Raw genomic sequence first — 13,277 nt, forward strand, 5'->3', positions numbered from 1 at the left:
AAAAGTGCAAGTGTAATACTGCATTTTGGGGCAAGGATTGCTGAAATGTTTGATGTCAAAAAAACTCAACAATGGGAACTCTGACTTCCAAGTCACGGCTTTGTGACAACAAAGCTTTCCAGCAATCTCCAAATCTCCCATGATTCTACCTGGCCATTAGAAAGCCTGGCCCTGGGACTGAGCTCCAACCTGTGTATTCAGGCCCAGTTCTAGGTCCTTTTCACATGTAAACTCAATTGAAGTTGAGTTAAACCTCACAGCGATCCAGTGAAGCCCCAGAGCTCTAAATGCTCTTGTTTTGGTCCCATGCCAGATTCTGATTTGATGCTATTTGTTAAAAGGCGCACTTTACCCATTAACTAAACACCGTGGCCAAGTGAATGGTGCTGTGATTTGGGAGCCCTGGGTCACGTGCATCTGATGAAGGCAGGTCATGATGGGCTCACCCTACACAAACGGGACGACTGAAACGTGAGAGGAGGGGAGCCCCCAAAGAGGTGCCAGCCAGACCAAAACACACGTCCACCAGGTTACATTACACGCAGATGCAACGGGTTTCAACACATCTATGTTTAGAGCTAGATTTAAGTATTAAGCAATACAGATGGGGCAGAATAGTTGATTGGGCAAGAAAAATAACACCCAAGACTTGTCCATTTCCTCAAAAGCACTTCCTTGCTGTTACACAGGTCTTTAAAAATCATGTTCATTCTTTCTATCACTGTCTACTGTGGAATGTAACAGCAGCAAGTCAATGTGTTCACTGGCAGGTTTATTAATAAGAACATGAGTTTTAAATGCAAGAGGATTTCTATCTAAAAGCAAAGTCTGTTTTCAAGCATCTGGAAGTCATTTAAAATACCTAAATTATTCATTATGCTTAATTATAGTCATCAAGAGCACAGTCAGATGATTCTCATAACCTTACCAGATTTCTATCACCTTCCACTTAAGTGCTATCACATATCGGCACAACGAAAAACTAATCATTTTCCCCAAGATAGAATTAATTCCCCTAAAAACAAGACAGCTTGGACCAAAATTTCTCATTACCATGTTTTTGGAGCTCTCTTCGTCCACTTACATTCAGCAATGGGCATGAGGCCATGTTTAAACATTAGAAATCATTTTGATGGAAGATTCCAAACACCACTCCTTCACAGGGATGCAAGTGGAAACATCGGCACTATCTTCCAAGTCACTGTTTTGGGTACAAACATGCCCACAGCAATCAGTGTCTGTTTGCAAACTCTGGAATGCAGAGCAGAGCCGGCCGTTTAGTTACCATTCAGAAAAGACCAATCCAAATAACGTATCTACTGGTGGACTTCATTTAAACCCTTAAGAATTCATCTGGGAAAAAGGGTAGGGAATTTGGAGGCACTGTGGTGGTAGAGGTTTTGAATTTAGAAAAGGTGTCTTAGTTTCCTAAGGCTGCCTAACAAATACCGCAGACTGGGCGGCGAAAACAACAGCAATTTATCTCCTCAAACAGCTTCTGGAGGCTGGAAATCCAAGATGAAGGTGTCAGCAGGGTTTGTTTCTTTTGGAATCCTCTTTCCCTGGCTTGGGGATGGCCCTCTTCTCTCTTGCCTTCACATGTTCTTCTCTTTAGGTGTGTCCTGATCTCTTCTTACAAGGACACCAGTCATACTGAACTAGGGCCTACCCATAAGACCTCATTTTACCCTAATTACCTCTTTAAAGACTCTATCTGCAGATACAGTCATTTTCTGAGGTATGGTACAGAAGTGGGAGTGGCGGTTAGGATTCCCACACACACACTTGAAGGGGACACAATGAATTCAGTCCTTAACAGATGGAGATGATTATAACCTGTTTCCTTATGTTAAACGGTTTCAGAGGTGAGAAAAAAGTTCAAGTCGCAGATTTTTATGCTTATTTAAGTTCATTAGTTTTAGAAATAGTTTGATTAGCGGCTCAGTATAAACTGTTGCTGCTTTTTCTGAGACCCTGTACTCTCTTAACCATTATTCTAAAAATATACACACACTCTTGTCTTTGTAAGATGTACTCTTAAGAGTGACTAATCTGCTATAAATAAGATGTAACCTTTTCAAAATTTCATTGCGAACAGAAACAAGTGCCATCACATATTTTAAAGAGCCTATCCTTTGCGTTCAGGCAAGCAGGAAGCCTTATTCCATTAGGCAAACACACATTACCCCAGGCTTAAAGGGGAACAGGTTCTCCTTCATTCTAGGCAACGTCAGATCGATCCCTGAGAAAAGCATGGGGTGCAATCTGAAAGCTACAAAAGCTAAATTTTAAAATTAAAGACATTCTCAAAAGCAGGAAACTTTTGCATGGAAAATACATCCTCCATTCAGCCAGGCAGGTTGTTCTCAATTTGGTTAAAATCATTTGTTGATTTCTGCTAAGAATAAATTAAAATGGTAGAAAGTCAAAACAAAGAAAGAAACAAACAGGAGAGAAGTCATCGTCAGTGAACAACAAAAAATATCTGGAAAAAGAGGAAGCCACGGAGAAAGTTATCAGGGCCAAGAAAGCTGAATACCACGTACAAGCAGAGGAGCAAGTTAATTCTCACTCTGATCTACAGAAAATCCCAGCAAGCAGAGGTGCTAAGTACTGGGAAAAGCTGGAGTGAGGCCTAGGATGGAAAACAGGAGGATTGGCTAAAACTGGTTGACTACCACTCCACACACTGGCAGAAGGCTGAGAGTTTAGTTTGTGGACTCACAGTGGTTCGATTTCTTCAGACAAGGGGGTCCCAGGCATACGAGAACATGAGGGAGAGGTGCTGTACTCAAAGCAGGTGGGTTAATGAAAATCTGCACACAGTGTTGAGCACCCAGAATTCTGGCTGCCAGGTGGACTTCCCTCTAGAGGCACAGAATGGCCCAGACACAAGGCCCATGGATCCTGACATCTGGAGGACTCCAGTGAAACAGGGGCATCCCTACCTCATCACCTGTGTAACGAGCAGTCAACAGTCCAGAAGGGCCTGCCCCCTTTCTGATCAGCTTTAAATGTCTTAAGTATACAAAGGAGAGCCAAAGATCTCTCCCAGAAAGTCTCAAACATGAGAGACCAAAATAAACAAAAAGTGCAGACACAAGAGAGAAAGCAAGGTAAAACAAACAAACAAAAAAGACAACATTCCCAGGGATTTAAGAGATACTTCATTCAAGAAACAAGAAAAGAACAGGTCAACGGAAGGGCTGACAGAGAAAGTGGAGGAAATATCTCACACAGAAAGCAAAACAAAGAGCCAACGAATTGAAAAAGAAAATTAGAGGATCAAATCAGCATTCGAAATCTGCAAAACAGATTTCTTTCAACGAGAAAGAATAGAGAAAATAGGGTTGGAGGAGGAGGGGGTTAGGGAGACAATACAGATACAGCCCCCAAATGGAAGGGCTTCACGTCTCCGACTAAAATCCTCAAGTACCCAGCACGAAGAATAAAGAGCAGACACACATGACACACAGCAATGCACGTGATCCTGAAATACACGGAGGCTGGGGATAAAAAAAGTCCTGAAACCTTTCAGAGAAACCCCTCACAACCCCCCTCCCAAAAAAAGGCCACATATAAAAGACTGAGAATAAGAATGGCATTAGACTTCCATAGTAACTCTGCAAGCCAAAGAAAATATTGACCAATGTCTTCAAAATTCCAAGGCAAAATTAATTTCAAACTAGAATTCTATATCCAGCTAAACTAGGTGTCCAGGTGTGAAAGGGTAGAATAGACATTCAGACTTTAAAATTTTCCCTCATATGCATTCTTTCTCAGGATGCTACTAGAGATTGTGCCCCATTCAAAAGAGGATGTTAAGCAAGAAAATGAAATGCATGGGATCCTCAAATGGGCTCTCCATAGGAGACATGAAGGGAAGGCCTGGGATGAGGACGGCTGTGCTGCAGGTTCTTAGGACACTCAGAAAGCCAGGTGGCTCCAGCGGAGGTGTCTGCCAGTTGACCTGATGTACTGGATAGTGTGGAAGTCAGTATTCACTGACAGGTTAGCACAATTTTGGCTTCAAGTTTCTAAAGATTCAGCTCAAAATGGCCTCAATGATAAATGAAAGTTAATTTTCTCACATAACAGGAAGTTCAGGGGTAGGGCAGCTCCAGGAGTTGATTTATTCAGCAGTTCAACATCAAAGTTTCAGATTCTTTCAACCTTTTACTCAGCCATCCTCAGTATGCTTTCTGCATATACTGAAGTCAGCCGGCAGGAAAGGGACTCTGTTCCTTGTGGGTGTGAGACCAAAGGAACCTCTCCCAGGAATATACTTCTCTTCTGAGGTCCATTGGCCAGGCTCCTTCCTAAATCCATCACTGACTTAAGGAAAGGGCCCCTGGGATTAGTTCATACCAGTGATCTTTTGCATGAACCACACAAGGGAAATGTTTGTATGGCCTGCTGGAGTAAGGGTTGAAGCTGTTAAAATTTCAGCACATCTATGACCCACTGGAGGCACACTAGATGGGACATACTGGAGCCATCGGGAAAGGGGTTGACCCCAGAATAAACATGTGAGCCTTGCCAGGCTGAAAAAAGAGGAAAATGCCTACTGGAGAAGAGTGTATGCAATTCTGATGGACAGTTTGAGAAAAATTAATTATAGGAATGTAGGAAAGTAAGCAAATAAAAATAAATGAGGCAATTTATTAATTCCAGGAAAAAAAAGGTATAGGAAATGTCATGACAACTCACTACTTCCTTCAGTATTTAACAACTGACGTCAACATAATCATATAAACTGAACATCAATTTATCAAAGATGATGCAATTCTACTGGGAAAATGGAAAGAAAAGAAGTAGGGAGACAGTGGTGGTGAAGTCTCAATCTGTATTTTTCCATAACAGGAAGTTAAAAGAAAATGCCTAAAACGGATAGATTTTTTTTTTTAACCCACAAAAATCATATATTTAAAAACTTAGCAGAGCTAAAAAGAACTGAAAGTCGTTGCTTCTGGGGAGGACAAGGCAGGGGTGTGGAGGAGTGGGGCAGAAGAAGAATTTCTTCTTTCGTTATATGCTTCATAATATTCAAACTTTCCAAACTACGGATGTTATTTTTTTAGTCTTACAGATGGAACAAACAGCAGAATTTCTGTCCCCCTCTCTTTCCAAATGGGCCCTTTATACGGAAAACAAACACACAATATATCAGTCAAACAAAAGCAAGCTCTTCCCCATTGTCTCCCACACCACCCCCAGTTCCCCCAACGGTCCCACCTCTACCCTTAGACCTGGCTGGGTCGTGGTGGTGGGGGGGCGGGGTACAGGGTGGGGGTAGGAGGAGAATCCATGCCAAAAGAGAATTACAGGCATCGGCTCTTTTGCTCCTGCAGGGTTCAATGCACCCACAGGAGAGGGCAGCAGGTAACATCCTTGCAGCTCATCCGTTGGGAGTAGTCCTGGGACCCAGCGGTCTGGTAGGAAAGGCACAGCTGTTCACCTGAGGTGTAACTGCAGTGACAGACCTGAGTGGGTGTCCTGTTACATCAGGCTACTTAGAGGAAGCCCCAAGGCTCGGTTTTGAAAGCAGTCAGGTATTCATAGGCAGGGCTACATGAGCCTGGCTATGAACTCTTCCAAGGTTTACCAATCCTTCCAAGCTTTGTTGCTTGGAAGCCAAGTGTAGTTTTAAAATTCAAACATCCTACTTGTACTTAAATTCCAACTTCTGCACTATTAACAAATTTGCATATCCTTCTAACTCAAACCCTGTAGGCCTCAACTACTTCAGGGAAAGTCCCAAGAGAGAAAGTCTCACTACAAGGAGCTATTTACTTGGAAGGCCCAGTTTCAAAGACAGGAAGGTTTCTCCTGTGACAATGACCTTAACACTGCTACCCACTATGATCCCCTAATTCATTCAGCACGTTTCCTCCTAAAAATCTTAACTTCCTGGAGTGGCTTCTTTCAAAAAAAATCTAACATGGCACCCAATCCATAAGGCAGCTAGGAATGCAGCTGTCCTGGATGTAGAGTATCCCCATGATGGTACCCAACAAGCCCCAAGCCTTCCAGTTCAGTTCAAAACCATTGACTGCCACCTCACTGCTCCCACCAAGGACTCCCCATGGCTCTCCTTTACCACATCCTGCCTTCCTCTGAAGCAGGAAACTCTCAGGTTCCTCCTCCTCCATGAAGCCCTCTCAGACTACTGTTCACTGAAGATGTCTTCTCTCCTGAATCAATGCACACAACTATTTTATATAAATTTGGTTGGTCTCACTGTGCATGACTGTTAAACATTTTACACTGTAATTTGCTTACTATTCAATATGATAAAAGAGAAGGCTGAGATTTTTTTCTTAAAAAGGCCATTTTTAGAAATCATTTTATCAATAGATTCTTATACAAAGAAGAAACACATATACAGAGCACCCAAATTACCAGTAAGATGGACCCTAGCCCTTCTTTTCTGTACTGGGAAAACAGAAGAGGAAAAATGACTCCAACTTGTTCTTAACAGTTTCTACCTAGGCAGTCAGTTTTTCAAGTAGCATTTCTATTCCTTTGCTGGTGTTTTTGCTTTTTTCCAATGTGGGAATAAGGCTTTTCAATCCAGCTTTGACTTTATTTGCAACATCTTGATCAGAGCTCTGGAGAAGGCTGAAGAGAGAAGACAAAAATTAACAAACAAAAAATTAAATTTCATAAAAAACCCTTAGATTGTCTGCAAATACTACCTTCGCACACAGTACAAAAAATTCATTGACTTGTGAGACAAGTTGTGTAACTATAAATACTTTTTTTTCCCATTGATCAGATGAATGATGGGGGCTAGTAGCCTATATTCTAAAACCACATAATAGGTCCTGCTTTCACTTTGTCTTAGGACGAACACCCTGCCTTAAAATTGTTTACTACATTTATTCTACCTTTCCTTCTCCACCTAGAAAAGCTCAGGAACAAGGACCCTGTGCTTTATTGATCTCATGGCACCATGTACACAGAGCAGACAGTCAAGAAATGCTCAGAGTGACTGAATTAACATGCGTGAATAGGTGTACACGGAGGAACGGTGGGGAGCATGAAAGGTAAGCAGTTAATGAATGGCCTTCTTACTGAACTCTATTGCCAAAACACTGAGTGAAGGCGTAAAGAGCTTTACCTTGGAGCTTAACTGCCCAGATCTGAAACCTGCCTCTGCCACTCAGTAACTATACAACCAAGAGCATGCTATTTAAATTCTCAAAGACTCAGTTTCCTGGCCTGCAGAATGGGAACAAAAGAACCCGTCTTCTTCACAGGGTTGTGTTTTAAGGCTCACATGATCCTGTATCTGAAGCACCTATAGCCAGAGCCGGGCTCCTAGTTAACCACTCGATCAGTGTGACTCATTCAACAAAATGAGGTCAGCTCTGCTCTCTGAGACCTTGCTGGTGTACTTTATCACAGGTGAGCAGAGCTCTTCAGACTGGCAACAAGTAGGCCCCTTTCTCTAAATAGGGGCCAAGTCACAGGCACTCAACCACCAAACCCCAGGGCCGAATTTCCTATTCTCCCCCGACGTCCTCATGACCACGTTTAAATGCTGACCACTGAAACACAACCCAGAAAGAAATCACGTGGCATGTTTGAAAGACCCTGGTCCCAATAATTTCCATCATGTCCACAGAGAGGAGGACATGCTTGTGGAAGACAAGCAACAAGTACTGCTTGCCACCTGCAAAGCTGAAAATTAAGTGCCCTCTCAATAGACTTGTGACTCACAGGTGTTCGTATTTTATAAACCTTGGCTAAACACACAGTCACACAGTGCATAATAGTGACACAAGTTAATATTTACTGAACACACGCATTAAACATAATGCTAAGCACTATGTATGCATCATCCCATTTAGTTTTCATAACAACCTAGGATTATTATTAATCTCCTTTTACATCCAAGAAAGTTAAGGCTCAGAAAAGCTGAGTAATTTGCCTAAGGCCACACAGTGAGCTGGGACTGGAACCCAGGCAGTCTGTCTAGAGCTCATGCATTTAAATGCTAGAGAATTATGCTTCCCTTTTTCAGACTGCATACAAGGCTGATTTTTTCACCCAGAATGACACTTTGTCACTTACTCTAAAAAAGATTTAGCAAAACAAACAAAAACAAACACGCACACACACACATACTGCACGAGTTTTAAAGAAAAATATAAACAAGGAAAGAATTTTGCCAAACAAGCACATGACAATATTCTAACGCCAAATAAAAATAATTATTATATTAATCAATTATTAATTTATCTCCAGTTTCACTTCCCTTTAGAACCTCAGATACTTCATGTTCAGATATTTCATATTCCCGTTTTAAGGAATATTCCATAATAAACCTACAGTATCCTTCTCATGTTTGAAATCCACCCAAGGGGAGCTCTGATTGATGAGCAATCTTTAAAAATTAATTTTGTTGAGGATTTTTGCATCTATGTTCATCAGTGATATTGGCCTGTAGTTTTCTTTCTTTGCGACATCTTTGTCTGGTTTTGGTATCAGGGTGATGGTGGCCTCGTAGGATGACTTTGGAAGTGTTCCTCCCTCTGCTACATTTTGGAAGAGTTTGAGAAGGACAATGTCTCTAAATGTTTGAGAGAATTCGCCTGTGAAGCCGTCTGGTCCTGGACTTTTGTTTGTTGGAAGATTTTTAATCAGTCTCAATTTCAGTGCTTGTGACTGGTCTGTTTATATTTTCTATTTCTTCCTGGTTCTGTGGCACATATACAATGGAATATTACTCAGCCATAAAAAGAAACGAAATTGAGTTATTTGTAATGAGGTGGATGGACCCAGAGTCTGTCATACAGACTGAAGTAAGTCAGAAAGAGAAAAGCAAATACGGTATGCTAACACACATATATGGAATCTAAAAAAAAAAAATGCTCTGATAAACCTAGGGGCAGGACAGGAATAAAGACGCAGACATAGAGAATGGACTTGAAGACACGGGGAGCGGGGAGGGTAAGCTGGGACGAAGTGAGAGAGTAGTATTGACATATATACACTACCAAATATAGCTAGCTAGTGGGAAGCAGCCGCATAGCACAGGGAGATCAGCTCGGTGCTTTGTGACCACCTAGAGGAGTGGGAGAGAGAGGGTGGGAAGGAGATGCAAGAGGGAAGGGATATGGGGTTATATGTATACATATAGCTGTATAACAAAGTGAATCAGCAACTATACTCCAATAAAGATGTTAAAAAAAATTAATTTTACGCATTGCCATAATTTTTAGTTAATTGAGTGTAATGAAAGAATGTGTCAGTAGGTGTTAACAGTCCAAATGCCCAGTAAAGAAATTCATGTCAAAAAGTTCATGTTTCAGCTAATAGACTCTGGCTGTTCAAAACCAACTGGAAAATTAGCTAATTTTAATGAGAAATAAACTAGTGATCTGTATCACCCATATATTTGGAGATACTGATATACCTAAAAATAATGAATGCCCGTTTGGAATGTACGTATTTGTGAGTATATGTGTACCAAATCAAAATATATATTGAAGAAATGCCTACAACATTTATAAACATATACAAATTAAACTGCATAGTAACTTGCATGTGAAATACTGTGGGAAATTCAAGCTGAGACTGGTAACTGTTTTTCCAAATCTCGGTAACACAGCAGGGCAAAAAAAATCAACAGTGATTACTTCAAAACAACACACAAATCTATTTTAAAATGAATATCCTTAATAAAAGGATCTTATCTGGGAATAGAATAGATGGAAATTTCAATGACCTGTAAATTATAAACTCAACCTATGTCCAAACAACAATATACAAGTTAAGCATATGTCTCAATTCACAAATCATCAGTTTTCTATCATTTTAATTAGAAACAAAGATTAATTAGCATGCAGACTTTAATAGCAAATGCTTCTCGAATCCTTTTAGAATAGTTGAAAACAAAGTCAGTAAAGTCAGTCACGATTTGAAAAACAATTCTGTCAGTTTTTACAGGAACAAAACTAATCCATTAAAAAAGAATACAAGTAAACTTTGGTCTAAACCATAAATGTGGTGAAACAATCGAATGATGCCTTGTGAATGCCCTAATTCTATGATCCAAAAGAGGGCATATGAGAAAAACTGTAAGGACTGATGGAAAGAGTTACATTTGCTCTCTAATATTTGGTATACTTGTCTAGACCAGGAGTAACTGACAGGAATGCTGGACTATTGGAAACAGACATTAGAACTGAGAAGTAAGTGTGAAGGAAGCACTCTGCGCACCCACGGGCATTGAGGACAAGGACCCTAAGCAGAAAAAGGCACACTTTCTACACACCTGGAAAGAATAATTGCTCCTCGATTGACACTAGCCCAGGACTTCAGGTTCTTCATACCAACAAGCTCTACGAGTGTTTTTGCAAAACAACCTGTAAAATAAACTTAATGAACATCATATACCCAGATTTAAACACCCAATCTCTCTCCCTACTACGCTTAAAGCTGGAAACCTGTTTTAATGAGAAAGCTAATAAAGCGTTCTCACCCAGTATCACTTAACACTAAAAATTCTAGCTCAGCTTTATGTAATGCGTTTTTAATACAGCCATTTCTCTCCACTCTGACCCAAATCCTCAGCTATGTTTAGCAGTAATTACTCAAGAGAAACAATGACTTCTTATAAAATGCTCGCTTGGTCATGTTTACATTTCTTTGTACTATTTAATGATTTAATCCTGACCTGAAAATTATTCAGGAAGTAAATGTTTGACAGCAGCACCTCGTGTTTGGTTAAAATCAAGTTTCCCCTCAAGGAAAATGCTCACTCAGAAGGTGCCTTGAACATAATTAACGGTCAAATGACTATTCTGGCTTACACCTGGCAATTTCTCTCTACAATACTAAACATTCGTTCACCCATCAAAAATACGATTCATGTTTTGTTATTATAGTATATCTGATTCCCAAGGTCTCAGAGTGTATTATCTTATTCACTGTGCCACCTAAGTGTTAACTAACTCTTGGACAAAGGAGAAATTCTGAAGACTAGGATCTGGTACAGATGGAGGTGGGGACAACCTATCTTAAAGGCAAACGTCTTGGGGAGGTAGCACGTAAAATTCAAAGATACCCAAATATGAGGAGCCTTTAAAAGCCAAGAGGCCCACGACTGTTTTACTCTTCATGGCACATGCTCAAGAGGGACAGAAATCAGCTGGTGAGGCAGACAGTGTTTTCCAAAGGTGACCACAACAATATCTCCTGTCTGTGTATGCTTCTAGAGTAGTGCCACTCCCTCATCTAAAGGTGGAACTGATGTCTTCTCCTTTCGAACTGGGTGGGCCTTTGTGACTGACTTACTCAAGAGAGTACGGTACAACTGCCCTTAAGTAACTTCTGAGGCTAAATCATGAAAGTACATGCACCTACTTTGTCCTTCTAAAACCCAACCACTATATTGTGAGGAAACCCAACAGCCTAGGGAGAGGAAGCGAGGCTGCTGGACTTTGCCACAGCCAGCCATTATGAAAGTGGATAATCCAACCCCAAGACAAGCAGCCCTAGATGACTCAGAGTAGAGCTTCTGAGCTCCACCAAACACTGACCAAATGACTGTTGTTTTGAAAACTAAGTTTTGAGGTGGCCTGTTACACAGCAACAGATCACCAAGACAGCTAGCCACTCATTTGGTGCTACATGAACATGACAAATACATCAAGTTCAAACAGATGTGTTTTAGGGTTGCCAGGGCAATTTAAATGAGGAGAAAAGTCACTAGAAAATTGCTTGGATTTTAAAAGCAAGACAACTTTTCTGACATAAGCTCAACTATGCACCAACTTTTTAATAATAAAAAGATAATTCAATACATTATTTTTTTCTTCAAAATGTATTACCAGAAGCTTCCTCTTTTATAAAAAATTTACAGTGAGAAATAGGCCCAAGTCTCTGTTCTTAAAGTTAGAGTGAGAAGTAACAGTTCTATTACTATACTGTTGCCTCACTAGCCATTAGAACTGCAACTTGCCTCAAGACATAAATTCATGATCTGTCACTCTTTTCAGACACAGTAACAGAACGCCCAAACTGTTTTAACTCAGTGGGAGGAAGCCTCTTTAGTGGCTAAAATACCAGATGGAGTTTGAATTTAGAAAGAGAAGGTCTGGTCAAAGACAGGACTGAGAGAGGAATGATACGCAAGTTTTCACTCATCAATAAATAAAAGATGCTGTCCTCCTCTTGAGAGCTGAGTTTCTACAGAGCAGCTGTAAGGTTTATGAAAAACCAGGAAGTGCCAAGGCCTGGCTTGCTCTTTGGTCATATATATTTCAATGCCAAATAGGCACCAGTTCAAAATTCTCTGATGAGGATAATTTTCTTCTGCTTATCCTTTCCTCAAAACTAAAGATAAATATGCTTTTCAACTGGGATGATGATACTCACAAACTGGCCCTCCTACTCTGCTCTCACCATCCTCAAAGAATAAAATGGCATTTTAGAATGTTGGACAAGCCCGTTTTGAAGTCTGAAGTAGCAGAGGAGGGAGGAGAGAAAGGGAGGGAGGGTGGGAAAGGGAAAGAAAATGAAAGGATTCTAGGAGACAAGTTTCCAGGGGGAAAAAGCATTATTTGCAACCACTAAATCATTTCTTACTCACAAACTCAACAGACTCTCATTTGAACTTAAATGGCCGGCATAAAGTTCAGGGATGCCAGATATGACTGAAATTCCACATCCAATACAAGAAAAGGTCAAGTTGCACAGCCTACCTTCTCGTCCACTTTCTTTCATCTTTCTATCTTGCTCTATTAACCACTTCAGAACTAGATGTCCTGCAGGATGTTCTGCAACGTGAAGCTGTGAGGGGTCAAGAACATATTAATTAAAAAGCTGTTTTTATCCACTCTATATCACCACATACGGATAAAGTCTCAGGCAAGCTGAAAGTTCCAAAAGGCTTAAGAGGTCTTTATCTACAATGACTACTACACCTGGAGGGACGAGAGATCTACTCCAACCCTGACTGAAATGAAGATGGTTATTCAAGATAACATGGCCACTGAGGCAGCTCACATTCAGCTTCATGAGCTCCAGTTTGAACAGCTCCACCACCAGGCTCATCTTAAGATCATGCTAACCACTTTCCAGATTGTCATACACAATTCTGAGGAGCAAAGAAACCGATGGGACAGAACACTACAGCAGAAACATTAAAACCTAAATGCTGAATGATGTTTAAATCATCATTTAAGGTGATGCCCGAGGAGCACTAGCTGATGAGCAGGCTCACTCCTCTTCAAGGGCCATACCAACTGCTCGCACAGAGATCC

General features: G+C 40.8%; 1 protein-coding gene across 1 annotated transcript in view; it reads right to left on the reverse strand.

The window, feature by feature from the left end:
* Positions 1–4,677: 4,677 nt before the first annotated feature.
* PUM3 (pumilio RNA binding family member 3) overlaps positions 4,678–13,277 on the reverse strand; it is a 41,476-nt gene continuing 32,876 nt past the window's right edge. The window contains exons 16-18 of the mRNA XM_030877087.2: positions 12,717–12,804; positions 10,286–10,376; positions 4,678–6,621 (exon numbers count right to left, since the gene is read on the reverse strand). Of these exons, the coding sequence (XP_030732947.2) occupies positions 6,489–6,621; positions 10,286–10,376; positions 12,717–12,804 (312 nt within the window). The 3' untranslated portion in view covers positions 4,678–6,488. The remainder of the gene's footprint in view (positions 6,622–10,285; positions 10,377–12,716; positions 12,805–13,277) is intronic.

This window comes from Globicephala melas, chromosome 6 (assembly GCF_963455315.2).
Source record: "Globicephala melas chromosome 6, mGloMel1.2, whole genome shotgun sequence".
Lineage (NCBI taxonomy): Eukaryota > Metazoa > Chordata > Mammalia > Artiodactyla > Delphinidae > Globicephala > Globicephala melas.